Source organism: Daldinia caldariorum (genome assembly GCF_022478825.1).
Source record: "Daldinia caldariorum strain CBS 122874 unplaced genomic scaffold F4812scaffold_26, whole genome shotgun sequence".
Classification (NCBI taxonomy): domain Eukaryota; kingdom Fungi; phylum Ascomycota; class Sordariomycetes; order Xylariales; family Hypoxylaceae; genus Daldinia; species Daldinia caldariorum.
Window position 1 is genome coordinate 46561 of NW_025953062.1, and position 25137 is coordinate 71697.

Genomic DNA, 25137 nt, shown 5'->3' on the forward strand with positions numbered 1-25137 from the left:
ACTATTTAGAAACCAAAACAGATTCAGCAACCTCCTTTACAAGATGACTTCAAGAATCAATACTATCCTCATCATAGGGGCCACTTCCGGCATTGGCGAGGCCTTGGTCCGTCGCTTCCACAGTCTGGGTAAAAAGGTGATCGCTACAGGCCGTAGGAAAGACAGGCTAGATGCGTTGGCTCAAGAACTGCAAGATCTCGATACGCGCCAGGTAAGAAACCAAAGCCTTCCGAACCCAGGTAGCATACTCCAATTCCGGCTAACCCTATAAGTTCGATATCGCAGATTTGACCTGCCTCGCGCCCAACGTAGATAGCATTTTGAAGGACTACCCCCGTCTAGACACCGTCATGATTAACGCCGGGGTCCAGAGAAGCTACAGCATGCTCGACCCGTCAACTTCCGACCCCGAAGTAATTATCAACGAGATCAATACGAATTTGACGGGCCCGTCTCTTCTCGTTCGCTTGTTCATTCCGCACCTCTTAGAATTGGCCAAGGCGGGAGACAAGACCAACTTGTTCGTCACGACGTCCTCTTTGGCGTACGTGCCGCTCCCGTTCTACCCGACGTATTGCCCGAGCAAAGCTGGCGTCCATACGCTGGCCAAGGTCTTACGGCAGGAGCTAAGTTTCGGCCCCAAAGAGGCGAAGAATCTGAACATAGTGGAAATCATCCCGCCATATGTTGACACGGGGCTCGATGATGCACATCGCGACCACGTAACCAACCTGCAAGGCGGCCCAGAAAAGGCTTTTCCTGCTATGCCCCTGAAAGAGTATATGGACAAAGTGTTCGAGACCTTAGAGCAGCTTGACCAAGATGGCAGTTTCAAGAGAGAGATCGGAGTGGGACTTGGAAAGGTAGTCGAGGAGACTTGGAGAGGTAGCTTTGAAAAGGTGCTCGAGCAGATGGGCGTCACTTCGTAAAGTCAATAGCTCGGCGACGAATTAAGGCGAATGAGGGATCAAGTAACAAGGTCGGTCCACCAGCTCATCAGATCGAAAGGCTATAGAAACCAGACGACGAAGTTCTACTGTCGTAATTTAACTCTTTAGATAAATCTTTTTTTTTTTTTTTTTTTATCTTAACATGCTTATTGAATCAGTCTCCGTCAGCTAGCTATTAATAACAGGTACATAAGGTAAAGCCCGTCACACCTTCATCCCATCATAGCTGCTGTTAGATCTCGTCCTATGATCATTCGCTTGTAATTAATCTCTTATGAATTTGAATTACCACTTGCATTCGCAATCATACCGGGTACCTAATGTTTAGGTACCTAGGTAAGTTTACACATGCGCCCGTCCTGGAGGCGGGGAAGCCAACAGGTACCCCGCCTCGTAACATGACTTTGAAAATACCTACCTATGAAAGGGTATATTAAAAGGGAAACGAAGAGAGAGGGGGTTGTTGCAGGTATGAACATGATCAAATGTACCTAAATTAGACTCGGTAAAATGAATAATTCTTGAAATATGTATATACTCACACATAAGACGTAAGAGGCCTGATGGAGCTCACGCTCCTCATTCTCCAATTCCAAATTGGAGATATCAAATTGGAGAATGTCGGGCGCATCATACCTTAGTACTTCCATAGTACCTCCATAGTACCACCAAAAAAACACGGACAAGATGTAAGATATGCAACACGCAGGAACCTAGACTTAATACCGAAATGTAATAATAAAACTTAGCTATTATTATGTGCTTCATAGAAGAACGTACGCTCTCTCTATAAGAATAGATTGCACGGTCTAATTACTCCTCCAGCATTAAAGCATCGGCAGAGCATGATGCATAAAACCCTAATATACATGGCCATTTATACTAAACCAATTAAATAAGTCAGTTGTTTGTTCTTTTTTTCTCCAACTTCTCCGCAAAGCAAAAAGCAACCCTCCTGATCTAATCCACTCTGAGACGCTTCTTGGACTCACCAGTTCCGTTAGCACCCTGAGTAGAAAAGTACTCAAGGCTGCCCTTGGGGTCAGCCTTCATTCCCTTGCTACCATTTTGCCAGCCTGCCGGGCAGACCTCGCCGTGCTCGTCGGTGAACTGGAACGCCTGGACAAGTCGGATAGTCTCTTCGACGTTTCGTCCGACGGGAAGGTCGTTGATGGTAATCTGTCGGAGAACACCCTTGGGGTCGATAATGAAGAGGCCACGTAGGGCGACACCTTCTTCCTCGATTAAGACACCGTAGCTGCGGGAGATCTTGTGGGACTTGTCGGCCACCAGAGGAAGCTGGAGGTCTGAGCCCAAGCCGCCCTGCTTGCGAGGTCGCTCGGTCCAGGCCAAGTGGGAGAAGTGGGAGTCGGTCGATACACCAAGGACGGTGGTGTTGATCTCACGGAAACGGGGAAGGGCGTCGTTGAACTGAATAATCTCAGTCGGGCAGACGAATGTGAAATCAAGAGGGTAGAAGAGAAGGACAACCCTATCAACGAGGAGGATTAGTATCGAACGATAAGCTCATACACGTAACGAGTCGGCGAAACCAGGCTACGGACGGGAACGCAGACAGGCGGATCGGGATGAGAGAGGGGGATAAGATGATAGAGAGACAAACCATTGACCAAGGTAATCCGACAAGGAAACGTCCTTGAACTCGCCGCCAGGGAAGACGGTGGTGGCAGTGAAGGCCGGAGCCGGACGCTGAACGAAAGCGGAAGACATTGTTGACGATGATGAGTTGACGATAATACTACGCGTATGGGATTTTATCTTTCCTTGTCCTTGTCGGATGAGATGGGATAGAATGATTTAATGCGGATGGTTTAAAAAAAAAAGTTGGTAGAGGGACTTAATTATGGTAGAGTTTTTAGGGAGGAAGCAGACTTTTTTTTAGGGAAGGGGTTGGGAAAATAGTTGATACTTTTTATTTCTTATCTCTCGAGCGGCGTTCGCACTTTACACTTTACGCTTTACACGGATGGAACCTCTGCCAACCTTGGAACTTGCCTTGGAAGCAAACGAAGGCACCTACGGGTTACTACAGAAGTCACTACGGGGTTTGTGCATGCCTTGCTTAGACCAAAATCTCCACAGGCTACGGTCCGTCTTCCTTATCACTATTCCGCTAACCCTAGCTTAGACTCTTTCTCGCCATCGCGTGATTCTCGCACATCGGGTTTGTCGACGCGTTCCGTGGCCCACCACTTACACCAACGCTATCCTCCCTCAAGATATGGATATGGATACACTCTATAAAAAGTGCAAATCGATTAATCCGAAGCGCGAATGAACTTTATACGGATAGTGAATTTACCTACTAAGATAGGATACCTGATAAAATAGTACTTGTGGTCGTACGTGGTTTTTTTCGTACGTACCAAGGTCTAAGTGGGTTGGCCTTGAATTCCATGGAAAAGGGGAAATTTTCTTTTTACTGGTTGTTAGTCATCTTGTAGAAAAGAAAAGAAAATGCTCAACTCATCAAGCGTTTCAGAGTGGGTCAATTGCGTTATATCCACCATGTTACCTAAATCCAAGTAACCAGCTCCCTCTTATGAGGTAATTAGTTTAAATAATTACCTAACTCAAGGTGACATCTCAGGTTAGGTAGCACATCTTCACTGCAATTCGTATTTTAAACCTAAAGTACCTTGTAGGCCACAGGCTATCCTGAGGCTTGAATTATCACGTACCTAGGTATACAAATGATGAGTCAGTAACACTTTTTTTCCCGAATATCTAGAAATCTCCGATTCCGGACTTGACATGGTTACCTAAGGTTACAGGTAGCTTGTCGTTCCCAGCTGAACGGAGCCGCTTCCTTTTCAACGCACCCCCACGCATCATCAATCAATGGCACGCATTCATGCATCTAGGGAACTTCTTTTATATTAAATACCTTCGGAATCACAATATCCCGAATTTATATTACGTTAGGTAGGTAGACGTTACCTCGCTATCATGATTGAGTCGATGAACTAACTGAAAGGTGCATAATCGTTGGTTTGACCTACGCCCTTTATTGGTTTACCATCAAGGCTTTGGCTTATATATTTGACATGATTTACCAGTCCATCTAATCGTCTTTACGATGATGGACATTAGAATTAGATACCTACCTCTACCTAGCCTGGGTAGTTACCATCCTACACAATAATAACACAATAATAACTATCGATATCGTAACAAATGCCTTCCACTATAATTCCGAAAGCCTTGGAGCCGGGTGCAACAATCGCCTTCATCTCACCCTCGGCTCGACTCAATGACAAATACCCCGCCGTCATGTCTCGAGGGGCTGCCGTCCTGGAAGGACGAGGTTACAAGATTCGAGAATTCTACAATAAGGACAACGGCATCCAATCGTCCATTACCAACCGCTTATCCGAGCTGCGCGCCGCGTTTTTAGATCCCGAAGTCTCCGCTATTATCTGCACCATCGGCGGGCCATCCTTCACGGAGCTTCTACCAAGTCTGATCGCCGATCGGGATTTACACAGTGCCATTCGTGCCAACCCTAAAATAGTCGTAGGCTATTCCGATATCACTGGTCTGCACTGGTTTTTATATGCGTTCGCGGGACTCCGCACCTTCTACGGACCAGGAATTATACCAGAACTTGGCGCGGCCGAATCCGTCGACGACGAAACGTCGCCGCTCGCATTTTCTGTTAAGCATCTTTTCCATGTCATCGCCGATCGCGAGCCTGTCGGTGACATTCCCCGATCGCTGACGTATGCGCACAAGCTCCCTGCTTGGTACCTCGAGCCGGAATCAACACAGCCAACAGAGCTCGCTTCCACTCCCGGTTGGATATGGCTCCGGCCAGGTAAGGCGCAGGGACGGCTCTTCGGTGGCTGTTTGACAGTTATGGCACGTCTCCACGGAATACAACCCCTTGTTCCGGATTGGCGGGGCCGAATCGTATTTATCGAGACGGCTACAGGGGAGGAGTATGGAAAAGGCAATCCAATCTATCGCGTGAGAGCTGGCATCGCAGACCTTATTGCTCAGGGCGTATTCGAAGAAGTCGCCGGCTTAGTGGTAGGACGACCGTTCGGGTACGACTCTCCTGCGGAGAGAGAAGAATACATCAGTGTTATAAAAGGCCTCTTGTGTGATGGCCCGCTGGCCAAGAAGAGCTTCCCTATCTTATTCAATGTTGATTTTGGACATACGTCGCCGATGGTTACCTTACCATTCGACGCACTGGCTGTGTTGGACTCTGAAAAGGATCAGTTTGCTATCCAGGAGTCCGGAGTCCTATGATACCGCTTTCAAGTCTAAAAGAGAAGACAAAATAATAGTAAAAAATATCATAACGGTGCATATATTGCTAGAGCCTCTAAATCATTTGACTTGCCCATTGAAGACTCCATTGCGACATCAGATTCGTTGGCATTAGATCCATTATGAATCACCAAAGCATGCACAACGAAGAGCTTGCAACAACATCAAGGGTCGAGCCTTATACGTATAGACTCATGTGTTAGGTAGGTAGCTCTTAGGTTAGTAGGTAGGTTCCTAAGGTACCTTAGGTTAGGTGGTCATCGAACTCTATTCCATCAATCAGCCATCCTACTCCTTAGCCAAGTCCCCATAGACTCGGACACAGATTCCATGACTTTCGTTCCGTGTGAATGAAGCACTTATGCACACACAGTTTGGCCTTCTTCCCTTCCCTTCTATGCCCCTCCGGGTAAATTCGTGGCTTCAGCTATGATTCCCTTCGGCGTAGTAGTAGGAGGGGAGGGTGGAGGAGGGCCCGTAGCATTATCCATACAATACCAGTCCCCGTGGCACCAGCATCCCCTATCGCAAGCAGCGCACAACTCCTTACTCGGGGGATCATGTGTCCAAGTGTCGCCGATGTCAATGAAGCCGCACGAAGAACTTTCGCGCCGACAATACAGGCATCGATTGCATTCGCTGCCCACCAGTGGTGCGCTGCAGCCTTGGTTACAATACCAACCGCAGGCTTCGCAATTGGTTCCTTCCACACATCCGGATTGCTGTGATGTTGCAATGGAAAGGAGGGACGTTATGATTAAGAGATGAATATGCATGGAAATGGCTATTATGTTAGGTGGCTAATGACTGCCCTGTCTTTGTATATTGCCAAGCCGAATCGATTGCTTTTGGTGTATCCGCGGGTGATTCCTTTTCTGGTTTTGACATACCAATGTTGATGAGAGACGGAAACGAACGCCCTTTTATAAACCTGCATCAGCAGAACATGCTATCATGGCAGGGCTCTTTTTTTTTTTTTTTTTTTTTTTTCTCTCTCTCTCTTTTTTCTTGTTTCTGTAATTTTCTGTATTAGCAACGTTGCGACCTCACTTTGCCTGCATGACCATTATGACTTCAATTTAGCCCGCATCACCGGCAAAACTCTGAAGATCTTGTTCGATAGACCGGATATGATTCGTGGTACCTCTTATGGTTATTTCATATCCGCAAATCTTGTGAAAATCTTGATAGTGTGCGGACACTCTAATACGGAATAGAGCGGTTGAACGACCAATTCGAAATCTAAGCAGCGCTATGGACTATAACATCCTCCGTATCAGCAGAGTTCTAGTCACTGGCTGGTATCTCGATTGTAAAGTAGACTACAAGACCTAGAATAAAATATCGTACATCGTTATCATACACATTCTCAGCGAGATACATAAATAAGATGTCTTGGTCATGTCTCAATCTATAGCGATGGATCAATCGCCCGGACATGCTTTTGTACTAACCTTCTCTGTTAGACACGTGGAAATACCAGGACGTTGATGGCCCTGGGCCTCTCACCAGGCCTCCCATTTATGTATTCCGATCGCCACGAGACGGTTAAACAATTCGTCCCTCATCGGTAGCGCCATAACGCGACGCACGTTCCCCATCCGATCCGTGATCTCAAGCCCGTCGGCCACCTCCCTACCCAAAGACCAGCCGACAACCATTTTAGCCTTCCATCCATATCCACCAACTTTCTTAATCTCAGCGATATCGTTGATTGCCACAGTCCATAAAGGATGCAAATCTTCTCGATCCGCCGAGCCGATCTTCTCGATTGTTTCGTCTGTGCTGAATGATACGGCGGGGATCGTAGATTTCGTCGTGATATATACATGTCCTTTCTTGCCGTTGCAGCGACCCTTGAAGTCGATGGGTCCGGAAACGCGGCTGGCGTTCGGCCGTGGAACAGCGCCCAGACGGTTCCTAGCGTGGTGAGATCCCGTCTTAGCCCGAGCGTGATCGGTTCCTATGACCGCCTTCACTGCGCCTTTTGTTGTTCCCTTGAAGAATCCAATGATCCTACTTCCACGCTTGCTATTCTTAGATGAATCCTTCGCGGCGTCTATATCCGAACCACCGGTTTCGTACGCCATCTGCGGATCGTGCTCCATAGCATTTCGAAGTTCCTCTTCGGTCGCATTTAGTGGCGGTTCGGCCCCCGTCGCCCGTAATTCTGCGTCGGTTACCTCCGTAGGTCGCTCGGGAGGCGGCTCGCTGATACGTGGAGGAGGCGGTAGGGGTGCCTTATTCGCCTCGCCTATCCGAAGTAGTGTAAGTGCCAGTTGCGCATTAGTTGGCACGCCTTTGAGAACGGTATTGCGAAGCTCTAGGAGCTTCTGCCAGCGGGGGAATGCGAGGTTAAGCCACTTCAATCCGCGAGCAATAACCGGATCCCCGAAAAAGCCGAAGCCTGCTCCAAATGTCATTCCTTTCATGAACATGTACGACGTGACGAAGAGTGATATGAGGAAGAGAGGAACTATCAAGGCAGCAAGCCTGAGTCTGTATACATCTCTTGGGAACGGCGATGTAGGAGAAAGAGCATTTGCAAATCGCTCCCAAGTGTCCGATACATCTGCGATGCCGTGCATAATCGGCCTCATCTTTGTCCACATTGCCGTCTCGACGGGAACCTTAGTCTTATCATGTTCCGGACTACCTTTACTTCCGGCTGCGACATCTTTAGCCTCAGCAGCCGCCACCGTTATTCCCGTAGGATCGGGTACGGCATTATCAGGAGAGCCTTCCTCTGCCGAGGGTGATGCTTGTGGATGTTTCCCCGTAGCGCTCGTAACTACGACGGAAGTAAAGCTGTTGAAGAAGTTGCTCGCTTCCTGTTCAACAGCTTCGCCCTTCAAGTTCTGTGGTGCTCCAGTCGGGCTTTCTGTACTACCAAGAACGCCCGCCTTAGGTTTCTGCACGCCACCGGTTTTGGTGTCTACCAAAGCAAGGGGCGCTGGTGGAAATAGAACACCTCTCGACCGCGGGTAGACAATCAAGGAGACCAAAATCAATGTTAGAAGCGGAACAAGTAAATCGAGCGCCCATGCGATGAAATAAGCCTGTGTATTCCTGTCAGAAACGTGGAAACTCCCCCATAGCCATCGTCTAGTGGCTTACCGCGCAAAAGCATGATGTCCGTTGAGTCTCGCGCCACGATCGTAAGCGTGCAACATGTTTGACAGCCGCCAGTAATCCTACCACAACTGTCATATAAAAACGCTCGGTATTGGAGCGTAGTTTATCGGGAGAGAATTCCTCGTCGTCGGCGATATTTAGATCCAGATCTCCAGGTACCACAGTAGGAATTTCCTTGACATGGTATATTTGCTATTTGATGAGATGAGCCAATTCTATCAGCACTTCCGTAATCGCGAACACTAATCCGAACGACTGTGCCATACCTTGTCAAACCTACGAATGAGGAGCCATAAATCTTCGTTGTCCAACCCTCCGACTAAAGGCGCTGGGATCTCGTGCTTCTTCTCATTCCAACCTAAATCAACTACCTCCTCTTCATGCTTTTGTTGGGCTAAACCTTTCTCTTCGTAATCGGTCGTCGCCAAGGCATGCGATAAAGTAGGTTCTTCGCCTATATCGTTTGCCTTTTCGTGCTTCTCGGGTTCACTGACAGGCTGCATCGTTGGAGGAATGGGAAGGACATCCGTGAGCTTGGTACCAGGTATGTTTTCGCCCAGAGGACCTTCTCTCTTTCGCTCATCATCGGTTGACATTATGCAATCAGCGCACAGCAACTGCCTAATTCTCAGGTATGAGATTCATCGGGTGGTGGGAGTTCTCGCAACTTATAGAACGTGGAGCTGGAACTTGGAACTTGAAAATTGGAACTGAGAGTAGATCCCACTCTAATACACGCCTAGCTTTCGAATTATCCATGATTCTTGGGTCTTATATAAAAGGGTGACATTTGTATTCTACCAATTAGCTAGGCCGATGACGTCGATGGCTTTTCTGGAGCCTGGAGAACAAAGTCTGGTGGTGGTGAAGATCTGGAAGGCGAACCCCTTTTAGCGCGGAGCCGGTTCTCTATATACATAGTACGGGGCTAATACTTGATTGAAATTTTATTCTTAGGAAGGTCATTTCCAAGAACGTCGGTTTTGATTGAAAGAGTATGAGATTTCAAACAACCTTGAGATTGGTTGATAGAAGGAAGCCGATGTTTACCTTAGGTATGTTTTCGTCGGCGCAAAGTCGCATGAAAACAGGTTCCATGGCATCTCCCCTCGGCTTTAGCGCTCAGCCGCACTTAGACGATCGATTCAAGCCACAGAAAGAAAACGACACTACCAGATAACAGTGAAATAAATAAGAAATGTCATACTAATTAGTAAATATGAAGTTGATATAAATTTCTCCATTGTTTTCGAAATCTGGTCTAGAAGAAACCTAATTCGTTGTTACTATTTGGAAGGTAATTTTTCCAAAGGAGCTCTAGGTCGAATTGCCACTCAGATATCGATAGGTATCTCCTACTATTGCGTAGGTAGGTACATAGTAGACGTATTTTGAAACCCCCAAACCCCCAGACCCCCACACATAATAATGACATGTCTGAGGTCTACTATGTATTACAAACATCTTCTATGACGACATGTTAATACCGCATATTCACCCTTTACAGTTGGATGATTTTCAAGTACAAATATGTGCCCAAGTAGGTGTATATAGAAAGATGGAAGAGCAATGATAATAGCAAACAACAATTCATGTAGCTAAATAAAGGCTGTACTATTTCATCTACCTTGGTATTCCCTATTACCTATCAAGAGAAGAGCAATCTGCATAACCAATTGTCAATCACGGTCTTAGATTTTCTATCAACGTATCATATCATCCCTTTCCCTAGGTAATTACCTAGTTAAACCCTAATTGAAGCTAACACGCGCCGCGAACACCGCAATGACGTCCCAACTCGTTTTCCAACTAAGCGGCTCTTGTAATAACTACCCCTGGGGCAAGAAGGGAAAGCAATCCTTAGCAGCACAACTATGCGCACAGACTCCCGGGACGGGTTTCCATATCAAAGATGACGAGTTCTATTCAGAGATGTGGTTTGGAGATTACCCAGATTTCCCTGCTCGTAAGCTAGATACGGGTGAGCCGCTGGCCGAAGTGCTCCAGGGGAACAAAGAACAGCTCCTCGGGAAGAAGGTCACTGAGAAACTGGACGCCCAGCTACCATATTTGCCCAAGGTAAGATCCGCGTCTTATTCCCAAACTAAAACTGGCTTCGTTAAGCAGTACAAAAAAAGAAAAAAAAAAAAAAGCTCACGAATGATCGTAGATCCTCTCAATAGCGAAAGCCCTTCCGCTACAGATTCACCCGAATAAAGAACTCGCAAAAAAGCTTCACGAGAAAGATCCAGACAACTTTACCGATCCAAATCACAAGCCTGAAATTGCGGTCGCACTGTCTAAATTCGAAGTATTCGCCGGATTCAAACCGCTTGAGCAGATAGCGCCCCTTTTCCAGTTACCACAACTTCGACAGTTCAATCCGGAGCAGCCAGAGAAATGGACAGATGAGACGCTACGTACCGTGACCGGGAATCTACTCAAATCTGATCTCGATACGGTTAAAAAAGTTCAGACGGAACTCGCAACAATCCCGAGAGACAAATTAGGTGATGCGGCCTATATTTTGGACCTGCTCCCTCGTCTCCAGGATCAGTATGGCCCAGAGGACGCAGGCAGCCTAGTTGCGCTTCTGTGCATGAATTTCATGGTATTTAATCCCGGAGACGCGATATGGATTCCCGCCGACGGGATCCATGCGTACTTGGCCGGCGATATCGTCGAGTGCATGGCTCGAAGCAACAACGTGCTCAACACCGGCTTCTGTCCACCTGGAGACCGCAACAACGTCGACCTGTTTGTGAATACCCTGACGTTCAAAGCTCATAGCAGGGACGACGTGTATCTTCCGAGCCAGAAGTCGGACAAGAGCAAAACCGGAAAGACGATGGTATATAAGCCACCGATGAGTGAATTTGACATGCTCAAGACGGACTTGGGCGCCGGCGAGAGTGAAGAACTTACTAAAAGCGACGGGCCCGGCGTGATGATTGTAACTTCTGGGAATGGGGTGATGCACGCCGACGGTGCACAACACCAGCTCAAAGAGGGATTCATCTTTTTCATCGCCCCAGGTATTCCGGTCAAACTAGAGAGCAAAAGTGGCCTCCAGATTCACATGGCTATCGTATGAAGCATAAAACTGAGCACTATGGGGGACGCATCATGAGCTGCAGTAGAAACCCGGGGCTACAGAATAATGCGCATGGCTGGTATAAACCATAAACCTAATAGATTTACGTCATCTCTGGATGTCAGCGAGCGCTAGCGATGATGGTACAAATAATATTTTCAGTTTTATACCCTTACCTAGGTAGTTAAGTCGTAGCAGATTCATTAGAACGTGATTGAGAAAATAGAGGACCAAGAATGAGTACTTCTAGACGACATGAACTACTGGCGGCAATCAATTCCTGAAAAGCCACCAATTATCAGGCCTCGCCAAGAATAATTCTTCTTCCCTGCCTATTGGAGAATTATACGAGGCGGACAAAGTTCACTGTTTAGGCAATTGGCCGTTGAATTTGCGGAGGATGACCTCCCGGCAAACGTCCCCCTATCCACTCCTACCCACTCCGGCCCCCCTCGCACCCCACCTGTCTTACCCGGGCATCTCTCCGTATGATCCTACCTGCGGTGTTGATTAAGATACGGAATAATTAACTACGTCTAACTACCAAGCCAATAAAGTCCCTTTTAAGCATACTTGTTAATACCCCGAACCTGTAAGCTATGGTTGCATCGCGATGCGGGTCCGGTCTAGATCGTGTTTCTCTGGAACCGCCAGTGGATCACGCTCTCATGCCCGTAAAGGAGATTACTTAGGGGTACAGATTCATGCTGTGTAAGTCTATAATACCATTGGCATCCCCTACCTGGAAAAACACTGCCTGATCAACAACCTTTCCATTGAAGGCACCTATTCGACAAATCATCGTCTTCAGAGTCATCGCATCGTTCCTCCTTTTAATATTTCCAACATGGGTTTCCTTGGGTTCTGGTGGCTGCTAGCTCTGACAGCCACGGCCGCACCAACAGCCCCTACTACTATCCACCTATGCGGCGATTCAACCATGGCAAAGGGGGGCGGTGGCTCGGGAATACCTACAGAGGGCTGGGGCGAGTACCTGAAGTACAGCTTCGGCTCGGATTACGTCGTACACAACGCTGCGATCGGCGGGCGGAGCGCAAGGTCATTTACCCGCGAAGGCCGCTTCACGGAAGTAGCTAACGTGGTCAAGCCGGGTGATTGGGTGGTTATCGAGTTTGGCCACAACGACGGGGGCAGTCTAAGCAACGACAACGGCAGAACCGACTGCCCCGGAGATGGCGCTCAGACTTGCCAGACGACGTATAACGGCGTTAAGGAGACGGTCCTAACATATCCGGCTTACTATAAGAACGCCGCGAAGTTGTTTCTGGATAAAGGAGCGAAGGTCATTTTGAACTCTCCTACCCCGAACAACATTTGCGAGAGCGGCAAGTGTGTTGACGACGTGTCAAGATTTGACTATTATGCTTGGTAAGCGTCCCAGATCAGTAAAGCCTTATGGTGTCGCTGATCATCTCAAAAGGCATGCGGCTGCCGAACTAGCAAACCCGAATGTGTACCATGTCCCGCATAAGCAGTATGCAGTCCAAGCCATGAAGAACTTGGGCCCGTCAACTGTCAACGCCAACTATCCAAAAGACCACACGCATACAGGAGCGTACATGGCCGACGTCATGGCTGGGAGCTTCGTGTTGGGCCTTAGGTGTGGAACCACTGCGCTAGGTGCAGCTGTCAAGAATTCGACTGAGTCGCTAACGAAATCCTTCTACGGAGCTTGCATACCACAGAACAGCACCGTCCCTATTTAAAATGGTCGGCCTAGTGTTGGAAAGAAAATGCACGGGCAACTAACAAGTAAAGCTTTCAAAGTCTATCGACTATCCAGACATGCGCTGCTCCTTCATCGTACATCAGCAGAAACTAGCTCAAGAAGGATACTGTATAAGTCTAGAAGTGAACTCGGTAGTAAAATGTCTAATGGAAATGTACCTAAACCATATGGGGAAAAATACAGTACCGTCTCAGCATTGAAAAGCTTTGATGTTGGGAGATAAAAGGAGTCCCGTCCATGAAACAGTCCTATTCTTTGGGTATATTGTTATGTCTATCTAGTATGAATAACGGGTATCCATCTATGAGCTATTCAACCAAAATCCATTTCTATCGTCCGCTCAGCTTTTTCTCGAGATATCGGAGAGGTAGGTAGAGGACCGCTGTCACGACAAACGCCATCTCGAACCCAATGTCGCCAGACTTTTTCGCAATTGGGCCCTCGAACCACACTTGCGACATGCTGGGGATCACCAGCGCAAAGCTCAAGGCACTCGCCGTCAGAGCCGCGGCGCCCCAGGGGAGGCGGGATGCCACGTTCCAACTATCGTGATCATACGTGTGGTACTTAGCACCCCTGAAGACGCTATGCTCTACCATCACCACTGCCACAAATGCGGCAGACCAATATCCAATCAAGGCGACGAAATTCTCAAGGCTGGCGAAAAATTCCACGGCTGCTTTGATACTCACCGGTATGACGATGGCTGTGACTACGATCGAGAACATATACCGCGGTACCACGACAAGTTGCGGGATTAAGATTTGAAAGTTGAGGGTGATCGAGTACATCGTCGCCGCGATATTCCCAAGTAAGGTAAGAGAAAGCACGACCACGACGAATTTCCCGAAACCGCCTGCTCGCGACAACATTGCTGCTAAGACGCCGCCAACCTGCGTCGACTCGTAAGCTTCTCCCCATTCAGGAATACTAGGTACAGCGCCTCCGATAGATGCCCCTAATATCATCAGTAACACCGCCGGGAATACGAGACCCGCATACCCATATAAGAAGAGCCTCACGCTTAGGAACGGTCAGTACAGTGACCAAACAGTTTCGGGGCATAGGTACAACGATGACTTACGAAGAGAACTTGGGGTTTAAATATGTTGTGAAATCCGAGGAAAGACAAGCATAGGGTATCATATACGATGCTATGATCATCCCGAAGCTAAGGACACCACCAGGAGTCGCAGGCTCTGCCGGGGCTTGCTCGCGGAGACCCTGCCCCCCGCAACCCGTAGCAATGATGATAGCTACCAAAGCCGGAATCCAGGCGAAGCGCTCATACTGATGCAGGATATCGTATCCGCAGAAAGAGATGAGCAGGGCCATAACACCCATGATAACGATGCCTACGGCAGGAGTAAGAGAACCTCCGGCTACGGCGGATAAGCATTGACCCCCAATGACGCAAGTGACGACGCAGAAGCCGGTGAGCGTAGCCAAGTTCAAGATAACGGGTACAGAAACGAAGTACCTCCCAAATGAGAAGCGAGCCTGGATCATCTGGCGCAATCCAGTCTTGGGGCCGAGGGTTCCAAGGTAAGCCGGTATAGCAGCAGTTAGAAGGCAGAAGAAAATGATAACCAGAGAACAGTCTCTTAAACCTAACCCGTAAGTCGGTCCCAGCATACCGAACGTGATACTAATTCAGACATCAATATACTTTTTCGAGCCTTGGTTGATAACGCAAGGTTGACAAAGACTTACGGTAAGAGGTTAATATTCATACATGCCCATATCGAAAAATAGCTGCTATAATTGGTGGCTGTCCGGTCTTCCAACGCTACTGGCATAACTCCTCGGTCTTCGATGGGTCCGTCCGATATTAGTTTCGCCAAAGTCTCTCGAAACCTCTTTAGTGGTGCATGGCTTTTCGACTCCACAGAGTCACTTTGTCCGACTGTCTTTTCGGCATCTTTGCTCTTCGGAATTTGCCCATCCTGTGTGTCCTGCCCACCTTGCCACATCGTGATGGGGGGGTTGAAGAACGTAGAATTTTATACACTTTGTAGATAGTACACAGACAGATTTTCTGTGAAGTCGTAATTACTAGGTACCTGTCATACACTCAATAAGAGTACCTAATATATAAGGTTTTTGGGTGATAGACAGAATACAGGAGAAGGCTAATCGCTAAGTGACAGTATAATGTGAGGGGCAACGCAACGACAGCAAGCAGGTTTAGAAACCAGCCCTGCGAACCAATGTTTCCGGAGTTTGGGTTCCCCAAAAAAAAAAAAAAGCTTATTTCTTCGATGTACGAAATTCGCCAGAAAGGGCCGATGAGAGAGGTATGCGTGATATCACATGAACAAGGGCAGACAGAAAATTTGAAAATGAGACGACCTAACCCATACATGTCAGCGTATAAAGCCCCAAAGTTCTAGGTCCAAGACATAGGTACCTGGTATAGAGTTACTTTGCTAGTTAGTGGGAGCAAGCAGGGGCCTAGAACTAGTAAGATGGTAAATCGAGTGATGTAATTGCCACAGAAAATAAAAAGTTTTTCTTAATGTCGTCTCTCTCTCTCCCTTTGACAAAAAGACTCAGATGCCCCGTACAGTTTATTTTGGGCGTGTATGATGAGCGTTCACACTGTATTAACCCCTTATCTCATCGTCCCTTTCCATCCACATGGTTAGGATTAGGTATAGAATAATTCACTACGCAATAATGCTCAGGAAGCAGACATGCTATAAGACATATGCATCATCGGGTACTCAAGGTAAACAAGTAATCTTCAGTCAGAAATAGGTGATCTCTTTAACTATTTCGTATCGAACCGTCACCAGGATGACAAGTCTTTATCCTACCAGCAGCTTCTCTTCCTGCTATCCTACCCATGACAGTGCCCATGGTTAGACCACTGCCACCGGGGTAATTATCCCAAAAGAGTCCCCCCAGTAGCTCACCCGCGCAATAGAGGCCGTCTATCTTCCGAAAGGTAGCCTCGCTCACGACCTCGGCGGAACGTGTAGTTGCTAGTCCACCGAAAGTAAACGTAATGCCGCACGTCACCTCTACCGCCTGGAACGGGCCACGCTCGATGGGCAAAGCCCAGTTGGTCTTGCCAATCCCAAGTGATTTCGACTTGCCCTGTGTCGACATGCCATCTTTTACGGTCGGGTCGAACCTAGCTCCGGGCGGGCATTCCTTCTGGAAGCTTTTACAAGCGGCGTTAAATTCGGCAATCGTTTCGAGAAGTTGTGCCTTGTCTTTCAACCCCCTCTTTACGAGGATGTCGGCAAGTTGGCCGAGCGTTCCGGCCCTCAGGTTTACAGTCACGTCGTCTGCGTATTCCTCCTCGCGCAGAAACCTACTGCCATTCGCGTCCCAAATCTGGAAGGCTATACCCTGAGGTTGCTTCAAGATCTCTCTTCCATAAACGGCATACGTAAAATTGCGCAGGTCAAAGCCTTCGTCCACAAACCGTCTGCCGTCGACGTTCACCATAATACCGAGAGGGTAGCCCGATTTGGTGTATCTGTTAGTCAATACGCGGCTTCCGGACGCAATGGGCGAATTGGCGTCCCAAGCGACAGAGTGGCAACCCGAGTAGTTCCCCTCCAGCTTAGCCCCAAGCTTTCTGGCCATCGCATGGCCGTCGCCGGTGTTGTATTTGGACCCTCGGACGTGAGCCAAATCCCAACCAGGACCAAGATATTGGGCGCGTAAGGCCGGAGATGCTTGGAAGCCACCGCAGGCCAATATAACACCCCCCCGGGCGCCAATGGTCTTCAGGCTTCCATCCCTAAAGGCCTTGACACCGATTACCCCGTTTGTTAAAGGATCAGCTATTAGATCAACTGCCGGGGAGTCGAAATGAACATTCACACCATGTTTCCTAGCAGCATGCAAGTGAAACTCGAATAATTCCTTTCCTTGACCTGTACCAACCAAGTATTAGTATCGGGATAAAGGGGGGGGATGAAAGACGGGATAAGGATAACAGGTAAAGCCCTCACCCGCCATGGTCAAGACCATTCCTCCCCAGAATTTATACTTGCCATCCACAACAAAAGCTTGTCGATTGAACGAAAGTGTGAACTTGGCTCCGAGATCCATCAGCCACTGAACCGCTTCTCTCGAATTCTCCACGAGGACATCAGCAAGCGCCGGGTCTGCTCTTCCTTTCGTAACCCTATTAATGTCCTTCGATTTAAATCAGCCATAGATACCTCTACCTAACCTAAAGTAACACAGGCCTCTAGTGTGATACAGTAGAAGAATAGAAGATTACCGCATGGAAGTCCGATTCCGTATAAGGAGCCATCTCGATCTTCTCAACAAGATCTCGCGGGAGGCCTTTCGTGCCGTCGGGTTGGAACAGGTTGGGCAGCAGATCCTGCAAGCCGTCGAAGCAGCATCTGAACGCAGCGGCCGTGTAAAACGTATTACCCCCGGCGTCCTCGAAGGGCGCCTTCTCAAGCAGGCAGACCCGAGCGCCGGCCTGCGCTGCGGTGATGGCCGCCGAGAATCCGGCATTACCTCCTCCGATAACCACGACATCGTAACTTTCATCAAAATCCATGATGGCGTAATAAAATTCCAGGATGTTAAGGGTTGTGTCGTCTTATAATATCGATCAGCAAATGGGAATTCACGTCGACGAATATTAAAAAAAAAAGTTTGGCCAATCCCACTTTACTCCAACTGGGCCCTGCCATATGACAACGCGAGTCTTTGCGAAATCCGAGGACCGAAGACTGTTACCACCATCTTCGTAGTTAGGTATTAATCAACATATATCACATTAGACACATAGGAGGGAAATATCAATTATCTTGGTTTCGAATCAAGAAGGATGGAAAGCATCTATGTCGTGTACTTAGGATTGAGTTGATTTTTTTTTTTTTTTTTTGGCCTAGAAATTGTCCTAGGCATTAAACCATCTTGTTGATAATTATCGCCTTAACAGGACAAACATTAGACAGGTAGCAGGTACCTAAGGTATGGAATAAACTTCGGTATCATTCGAGAAATTTGAACACGGCTTGCGATAGAGTTGCGACGTAAGTTGCCATTAACTTGGAAGCGGAATGCATCCCACTTATCAAATCGCATATTAACTAATAACAGTTGCTACTCCAGTTGAAGTACACTCTTGAAATCTAATTTTATGCCTTGCTTTGGCTGACTGAAGTGTCCACAGCATCGTACCAATCCCTTACGCGAAGTCGCACTGACCGATCGTATTCAGGCATGGTCATGAGAGCCTTCCCAAAGGAACCGGAGGACGCTTTAGTCGCTAACTTAGTTACCACCGTATTTACTCTCCCCAGGAGAGACGCGGTTTGCGCGTCAAAAGAGAGTCCACAATGGCGCATTTCTTCTAGCAGTTCCAGTATCCCGGATATGTCGCCGCGGCGAGTCCAGTAAATCTCTAGAAGTTCATTGTAGAAAGGTGTTGACACACCAAGCATATACGACTCGAGTCCTAGCTCTTTGATTCGAGGCAAGATGGAGAAGACGAGAGGCGATGGGGTACGAAATGCGCTGTTCAGACGTCTTAGCGCAAGTAAGAGATATTCGGGATATAGCGGCCCATGTATGTAGAGATCCAATTCCTGGGTTGTAGGATCGCTTTCAGCAGATACAGCATCATCTACCTCCTCGGGAATTGTTTCTGGCATATCTATCGTCTCGAGAGCAGCGGCCATATCTTCGGGATCCTCTACTTCCTCGCCAGCTGCAACCTCCTCTATCTCTTCTTCCTCTTCTTCCACTTCCTCTTCCTCTTCCTCTTCCTCTTCCTCTTCGGATTCCGATTCTTTCAAGTTTGGTGCGCCTTTGCCGAAACCAAGTCTGGCAGGCATTGTGAACACTTCTTTCTCTAGAACATCCCAAATTTCGAAGTCGGTCTTAGCAGCAGTAATCAACCCTTCAACACGGGTTCGCTCGGGAGAGCGTTGAGCCTCTAGCTCCATACTGCGATCAACGGCATTGTCGGGCACTTTCCAACCTTCGTCGCTATCAGGATCTTCTTGGTTGGCCGCGATAGAAGCTTCGTCGTATTTGATGTCATCATCATCAGGACGTCTTTTTGGAGGCTTGATAGTATCGAACGCCTTGCCAGCAGCGGCGCGCAATTCAGGTGGAAATTTTAAAAGAGCCTTGCGACGATCATCTGTAAGGCCATCGAAACCAGTTGTGGTAACGGTAGCCGGGCGACGCCTGTTAGCATCGTCTTCGGCAGCTTTCTGCATTCTGGACATGGCGGTACGGGCGGGCGAAGCTGCTTGCCGTGAATCTGCAGGCACGAAAGGCTTCAGGCCGCGGGCTCTTATGTCCGCGAAGATTTTTTCGAAGATGCGTCTCTCTGACGGGGTGATGGTGCCACTACGAAAGCTTTGGTCCGGCGGGAGTCTCTCTTTGGGAACATAAGAGGCAAATGGGATTTCGTCATCCTCTCTTAATTGTCGCGGCGTGGCATGTAAGGAACGAGAAAGTGAGGAGGAAATTCGAGGACTACCTCGTAGACTACCTCGTAGACTACCTCGTAAGATGGTCCTCGTCTGGTAAAGGAACGGTAGTAAGGTCGATGTCATTTTGAGAAACGGTGTGAAGATAGGAATTACCCCAAAAAGGAATTCTCTCTTTCTTTTTGTTTTTCGCTGCAAGTCTTTTGCTAGTTGAATGGGAAATGGAATATGGAATATGATTTTTTTGGAGGTGGGTAGTCTATCGATAAGATAGGAGGTACCTGCAGGTACCCAGTCTATAGACTTTAAGTGCTAAGATATCGATAAGGTGGATACCCCCACCAGGCGTACTGGCGTATGAGCCTTTCCCGCTCTAAAAGACAAAGAAGTTCGCTTCAATTCCGCGACTAGATAGAAATGTTTATATTAGCAAGTATGTTCTCCATTTGTATAAGTCCCAAATTATCATACTATACCGTTTGAAGTCTGAATGTCTTCGAAAACGCCATTGCAAGCTTATTTCAAAATAACTGGAAATCATACAAAGAAAGGAATGAAGGTATTTTAATTATCTGCTTAGGTACATATGTAATGTAGGTAATGTAGGTACCTAATGTAGGTACCCTGAATGACGTAGTAAAAGGTACTGTACCTGAGGTATGTGCAGGGGATACGCGGTTAGCGTCTGACATCGCGTGGGTAAATCGCGTCTTCAAGCTGAAATGTTCAATGTTCTTAACTGATTTTTGCTATTCTCTCTATATACCTAGGTAACTACCTACCTACCCAGGTACGTAAATGGGTTTGTAATTTAATCGCTATTCAATTATCCTTCAGAAAGAAGATAGCGTCTCCATCCGAGGCGACTGAAGCCTAATTTATCCCCTCCGTCACTTTCATTGCCCATTCAGCATCGCCAATTTCAACGCCTTCTCGAGTGCGAAACTCTCCCTTTTCTTTTTCTTTTTTCTCTACTCGTTTCGAATAGTAATCGCCCACCTACCCTTACCTTAGTATCAACCTTATAATTCATAAAACCTACCTTAGGTAGTCGTAATGGCTCCCGAGCTAAGCACCTTCGAGGCTCGAAGAAGAGCGAACGTTGTGAACAATGCGAAACTCCTAAAAGACTCGGCCGAGGCCGCGGCCAAGATGCGCAAAGCTGCCGCTCCGCCGCCGAGGGCAACTGCGCCCAAGAAGAGGAGAGCCGCCGAGCCAACTCCTCGTACCCGCGTTATGCCCACGCGACAAAGTGCAAGACTGGCGGGAGCTGGTGCCGAAGCAAGTCTCAAGCTTGAAGATATCCCTGCCGAGTTGAAGCCGCCCGAACCCAAGCGCATTCGCACAAGTGGCGATCTACAACTATCCAATCTTCAAGTCGAAGGCCAGAGGTGGTCAAGCACCAATGCTCTCGCCTCCTTCGTGCAGGGAGCCCAACCAGGCGTTCGAACATTTACCGAGGATGATATCAAGGATACCTCAGACAGCAAGTTAAAAGACCTCAGGAAGGAGATGAGTGATCTTACGCTCTATGACGGCTGGGTACCTAACGGTAGGTGTTCATATTACGTATATTAGGTATACATCCAGTGTAGCATCGTAGTATTAATCACTAGGTACGCAGATATCAAAATTACCCCTGAACGAGTGTATTCTCTCACGTTTCACCCTATACGGGACAAGCCGATCATCCTCGCAGGTGACAAGAAGGGCACCTTGGGCTTTTTCGACGCATCGCAAGAGAAGCCCACCTATCCCGAGGACGACGACGAAGACGTCGATATTCCTCTGCCTCAAGTGGGTGCCTTCGAAGTACATAGTAGGACGATCACTTCCATAAAAGTGCCCATATTCGATCCAAATTCAGTCATCACCAGCTCCTACGATTCCTCGATACGTTGCCTAGATTTGCAGTCTCAAGTCAGCACCCAGCTATGGCAGCCCGACGATGATGATATAGACATGGGTATCTCATGCATTGACCTATCGCCCGAGGCCAAAGACACCATCCTTTTCTCGACCCTCGAAGGCACTTTAGGGAGGTTCGACAGGCGTGCAAAGAGCAAAGCCGATATCTGGAGCCTGTCCGACAATAAAATCGGTGGCTTTTCCGTTAATCCCCTCCTTCCTCATCTCGTAGCGACAGCATCGCTCGACAGGACACTGAAGATATGGGACCTGAGAATGATTAAAGGAAAAGGCGACCTTCGTCGTCCCGCGTTACTAGGCGAACACCAGTCTCGATTATCCGTGTCGCATGCCTCGTGGAGCCGAGGCGGCTACATAGCAACTTCGTCTTACGACGACACGGTCAAGGTCTACGACATGACCGACGCCATGAAGTGGAAGCCCGGCCAAGACCTCTCGGACGAGCAGATGAAGCCGGCGCACGCGATCCCGCATAACAACCAGACGGGCCGCTGGGTGACTATTCTGAAGCCGCAATGGCAGATCGACCCCGCGGACGGCGTGGAGAAGTTCGCCATCGCCAACATGAATCGGTTCGTGGATATTTACGATAGTCGAGGGAAGCAGCTCGGTCAGCTGGATGGGGAAGGGATCACTGCTGTGCCTGCGGTTGCTGAGTTCCATCCTACGTTGAATTGGCTGGTATGTATTTTTTTTTCTTTGTTGGAATTTCCCGGCATTGATGTCTTCTCGCCCCGCCGATTCAGAGTAAATTGTAATACTAACTAACGTGGCGTCCGTTAGGCCGGTGGAACTTCGAGTGGAAAGCTATGTCTTTGGATGTAGGTGGTGGAGGAGATGGTTTGGAAAAGCAGCGCATGATGGTTTAGGAAATTCCAGGACGTGGATAGGCAGGGTTCGGTAACTATAACTTGGGCACTTGTACATACTATGATATTGCATCTCAAGATAGTGGAGCCATGGAAGTGATGTATTTAGGGTATAGGCGTAGGGGCGGCGTGGTTGGTGAGTTCCAATTTAGCAATGGACAACTAAATTCTCTTCCATATTTATATATCGGATAGCATCCACAGTGTGTGTTGCAGCAGATAGCCAACATGAACCTGATCTATACCTCTCATACCTCGTAACCAGCGTCTGTATCTAATTGCCCTAGTTAGGTGCCTACACCTATTCCCAGTTTCCACCCCTAAATTCTTAAACAAAAGCAATATAAAGTTATTCGCATTTAGCTTATATTATTGAGTACAAGCTCTAGATCGGAGCACATTGATTACCTGGGTACCTAGGCTTCTTGCCGCTCTACTGCTATATTCTATGAGGTGACAGCTTAGCTTGATAGCCAACTCCTAATACTCTCTCGCGTTCACTTATTCCAAACGCCCTGTACACGGCCACGGCAACAGCAGTGCGCGTAAGGATCCATCCATATACATAGTCCTAGAATCTCCATAAGAGTACACAATCGCGAAGGTTGATTTTCTATCCGTGTTGCCTTTCGAAGGAGGATACTGTATCCCATCCCGTATAGCGTTCATAGGTAGATAAAATGCCACCATCTTATTTCAGAGCTATCATAACATCATTACATCGTCTTCTAATTCCGGTTCCGGCTCCGTATCCGCGTCGATCTGCAGAAACTCGTGGGCCAACGCCTGCTTGGCGCTGATCCGCTTCGTCGGGTCCAGTTCCATACACCTTGTCAGAAACTCGATGGCGCCCTTCTCCTCTTCCGTCAACGTGCTGGGTCTACCGTCCTTGCTAACGTCGCTCCTACACGTACTCCATAGCATGATCTTTTCAAAAGTAAAGCCCCTCTCGCCGATAGTAGGTATGTTCGTATCGAAGACGCAGCCGTGCAGCTGTCCCGCCATCTTCATCTTTTTGGAGCCGAATATAGTAGCGATTTCGATTAGCGCCTCGACGTCATCTGCGCTGTTAAAAAAAGGGAAGCGTTTGCAGAGGATGGTTAAAAGAATAACACCGGCAGACCAGATGTCGATTTTGGTCGTTTGTTCCGTGCACTTGAATAGAACTTCGGGCGCTCGAAATCCGCGGGTCCCCGCCCTGTTGGCGCGACGAGAAGGACGGGTATCATTCACCGGGTAGCCTGGTTGCGGACCAGCCTGAACTGAGCTGAATGCGACGGACTGTTGCAACTTCTGCTTCCTCACCTGTCGATCTTCGTGGCAGAGACATGGTTTAGTGTCTATACCCTCTCGCTCGGCCAAGCCGAAGTCTACCAGAACCCCGCGCTTCTTATCCGGATCGTAGAGAAAGTTTGTGGGTTTAATGTCGCGATGTATAATGCCTTTTTCGTGTACGGCAGCGAGAGCTGTGAAGAGGGATCGGAAGTATACTCTCATGTCGTAGACGCTCATATGGGGGTAGTATTTTCTAAAGTCTTGGTGGCGGAAGTATGGGAGGATAGCTAGGACCTGATCTGCTTCGCGGAAAGCTGTAATCAGGGGACAGACAGAGTGGGAATCTCGTAGATCGTGAAGTAATTCGAGCTCATTAAGGATACGAGCGGGCGAAGATGTTACGTAGATCTTCTTGATCGCGACGAATTTTGGCTTTTGGCGAGTGCGAGATGAGGCAGAACTAGATCGAGAGTTTCTAAGAGGCGGAGGTCTCCATTGATTCTCTACCGCGTCTATATCCCAACGATTCTCGTACCGGTGGTATTGTATGTCTTCAGCCTTATAAACCGTGGAAAAGGTTCCTTCACCAATGCGCTTTATCAGGCGATAATTATCTTTGAAGTTAGGGAAAGCTGCCTGTAATTTGTCCATATCATGCTGAACACTGAGATCGATCTCGTCGCTATCATCGGAGGAGTCTGTCTCGCAGCCGTCGTCTTCCTCGGCTGGATTCTCTTCTTCTTCTTGTTCTTGTTCTTGTTCTTCGTCTTCGCCCTCTTCCGCTAATAAATAATCGTGATCATTATGATCGTCATGAGCATCGTGGTCGTCGTGGTCGTCATATTCTTCTTCGGCTCTTCGTGCATTGCTCTGTATAGGCTCCTCGGTATCTGAGGTTTGGTCTCTAGGTTGGTCGTGATGGATCTGAAAGGGCGCCTTGGCCACTCGACGATGAACGGCAGATGCCATATCCTAAGATTGTAAGATTTCTTTCCTGTTTCTTTTTTTTTTTTTCTTCTATCTCCTCCCCCCCGAACATAACCCAATGCAATTCGGAATTGTCTGATTCTATGTTATATATCGCAAAGCTTCGAGAAAACGAAGGTAATGTAGGTATCTTCTTGATAGGGAACGACTTCAGGAACGACTTCAGAGGATCAGGTAATTGGATCTGGCAATTGTGTATGTACAATTAAGGAAGAGGTGAGAGGTTATAGTTTGAGTGCAAGGTATGATAGGTAAATTGCTGTGGTAAAAATTAATGTTTCATGGCTTTAAAGTTGGAATTCTTATTTTCAATGTTGGAAATTCCATAGAAAGTAGGACGTAATGTGGTATGAATGTGGTACATGGTACCTGAACCAACAAGACGGGATGCACTGGGAATTCTCCGAATTTCTTTTTGGAC

At 47.9% G+C, this 25137-nt stretch overlaps 11 protein-coding genes across 11 annotated transcripts; 5 read left to right on the top strand and 6 right to left on the bottom strand.

Moving 5' to 3' along the window:
* Window positions 1–43: 43 nt before the first annotated feature.
* Window positions 44–929, top strand: F4812DRAFT_463595 (NAD(P)-binding protein; the record flags this gene model as incomplete). Its single annotated transcript, XM_047938237.1, has 2 exons — window positions 44–211; window positions 273–929. 2 exons carry the CDS (start codon window positions 44–46, stop codon window positions 927–929), a joined length of 825 nt encoding a protein of 274 aa, XP_047785812.1.
* Window positions 930–1910: 981 nt separating this feature from the next.
* On the bottom strand, window positions 1911–2681 carry F4812DRAFT_463596 (thioredoxin-like protein; the record flags this gene model as incomplete). The annotated part of the gene is made up of 2 exons (XM_047938238.1): window positions 1911–2442; window positions 2575–2681. The coding sequence occupies 2 exons, from the start codon at window positions 2679–2681 to the stop codon at window positions 1911–1913; spliced, it is 639 nt and encodes a 212-aa protein (XP_047785813.1).
* An 884-nt stretch (window positions 2682–3565) lies between these two features.
* On the top strand, window positions 3566–5436 carry F4812DRAFT_241549 (peptidase). Its single transcript, XM_047930634.1, has 3 exons — window positions 3566–3671; window positions 3746–3896; window positions 3949–5436. The coding sequence occupies exon 3, from the start codon at window positions 4149–4151 to the stop codon at window positions 5226–5228; it is 1080 nt and encodes a 359-aa protein (XP_047785814.1). The 5' UTR covers window positions 3566–3671; window positions 3746–3896; window positions 3949–4148; the 3' UTR covers window positions 5229–5436.
* Window positions 5437–6449: 1013 nt separating this feature from the next.
* Window positions 6450–9457, bottom strand: F4812DRAFT_446352 (uncharacterized protein). The gene is made up of 5 exons (XM_047935631.1): window positions 9320–9457; window positions 8651–9256; window positions 8367–8576; window positions 6704–8308; window positions 6450–6580 (listed from the first exon to the last, which is right to left on the bottom strand). Exons 2-4 carry the CDS (start codon window positions 8978–8980, stop codon window positions 6755–6757), a joined length of 2094 nt encoding a protein of 697 aa, XP_047785815.1. The 5' UTR covers window positions 8981–9256; window positions 9320–9457; the 3' UTR covers window positions 6450–6580; window positions 6704–6754.
* Window positions 9458–9827: 370 nt separating this feature from the next.
* On the top strand, window positions 9828–11721 carry F4812DRAFT_446360 (mannose-6-phosphate isomerase). Its single transcript, XM_047935632.1, has 2 exons — window positions 9828–10463; window positions 10555–11721. Exons 1-2 carry the CDS (start codon window positions 10170–10172, stop codon window positions 11476–11478), a joined length of 1218 nt encoding a protein of 405 aa, XP_047785816.1. The 5' UTR covers window positions 9828–10169; the 3' UTR covers window positions 11479–11721.
* A 192-nt stretch (window positions 11722–11913) lies between these two features.
* Window positions 11914–13381, top strand: F4812DRAFT_241317 (carbohydrate esterase family 12 protein). The gene is made up of 2 exons (XM_047930632.1): window positions 11914–12867; window positions 12920–13381. The coding sequence occupies exons 1-2, from the start codon at window positions 12326–12328 to the stop codon at window positions 13203–13205; spliced, it is 828 nt and encodes a 275-aa protein (XP_047785817.1). The 5' UTR covers window positions 11914–12325; the 3' UTR covers window positions 13206–13381.
* Window positions 13147–15339, bottom strand: F4812DRAFT_241454 (permease for cytosine/purines, uracil, thiamine, allantoin-domain-containing protein). Its single transcript, XM_047930633.1, has 4 exons — window positions 14942–15339; window positions 14313–14876; window positions 13307–14251; window positions 13147–13170 (listed from the first exon to the last, which is right to left on the bottom strand). The coding sequence occupies exons 1-3, from the start codon at window positions 15199–15201 to the stop codon at window positions 13558–13560; spliced, it is 1518 nt and encodes a 505-aa protein (XP_047785818.1). The 5' UTR covers window positions 15202–15339; the 3' UTR covers window positions 13147–13170; window positions 13307–13557.
* A 658-nt stretch (window positions 15340–15997) lies between these two features.
* On the bottom strand, window positions 15998–17765 carry F4812DRAFT_453467 (FAD/NAD(P)-binding domain-containing protein; the record flags this gene model as incomplete). Its single annotated transcript, XM_047936490.1, has 3 exons — window positions 15998–17121; window positions 17200–17386; window positions 17475–17765. The coding sequence occupies 3 exons, from the start codon at window positions 17763–17765 to the stop codon at window positions 15998–16000; spliced, it is 1602 nt and encodes a 533-aa protein (XP_047785819.1).
* Window positions 17766–18011: 246 nt separating this feature from the next.
* On the bottom strand, window positions 18012–19922 carry F4812DRAFT_446373 (uncharacterized protein). The gene is given in 2 exon segments (XM_047935633.1): window positions 18012–19724; window positions 19737–19922. The coding sequence occupies 2 exon segments, from the start codon at window positions 19780–19782 to the stop codon at window positions 18352–18354; spliced, it is 1419 nt and encodes a 472-aa protein (XP_047785820.1). The 5' UTR covers window positions 19783–19922; the 3' UTR covers window positions 18012–18351.
* Window positions 19923–20357: 435 nt separating this feature from the next.
* On the top strand, window positions 20358–22708 carry F4812DRAFT_446376 (WD40 repeat-like protein). The gene is made up of 3 exons (XM_047935634.1): window positions 20358–21208; window positions 21281–22266; window positions 22369–22708. The coding sequence occupies exons 1-3, from the start codon at window positions 20713–20715 to the stop codon at window positions 22408–22410; spliced, it is 1524 nt and encodes a 507-aa protein (XP_047785821.1). The 5' UTR covers window positions 20358–20712; the 3' UTR covers window positions 22411–22708.
* On the bottom strand, window positions 22709–25103 carry F4812DRAFT_446378 (kinase-like protein). Its single transcript, XM_047935635.1, has one exon. The coding sequence runs from the start codon at window positions 24696–24698 to the stop codon at window positions 23160–23162; it is 1539 nt and encodes a 512-aa protein (XP_047785822.1). The 5' UTR covers window positions 24699–25103; the 3' UTR covers window positions 22709–23159.
* Window positions 25104–25137: the final 34 nt, after the last annotated feature.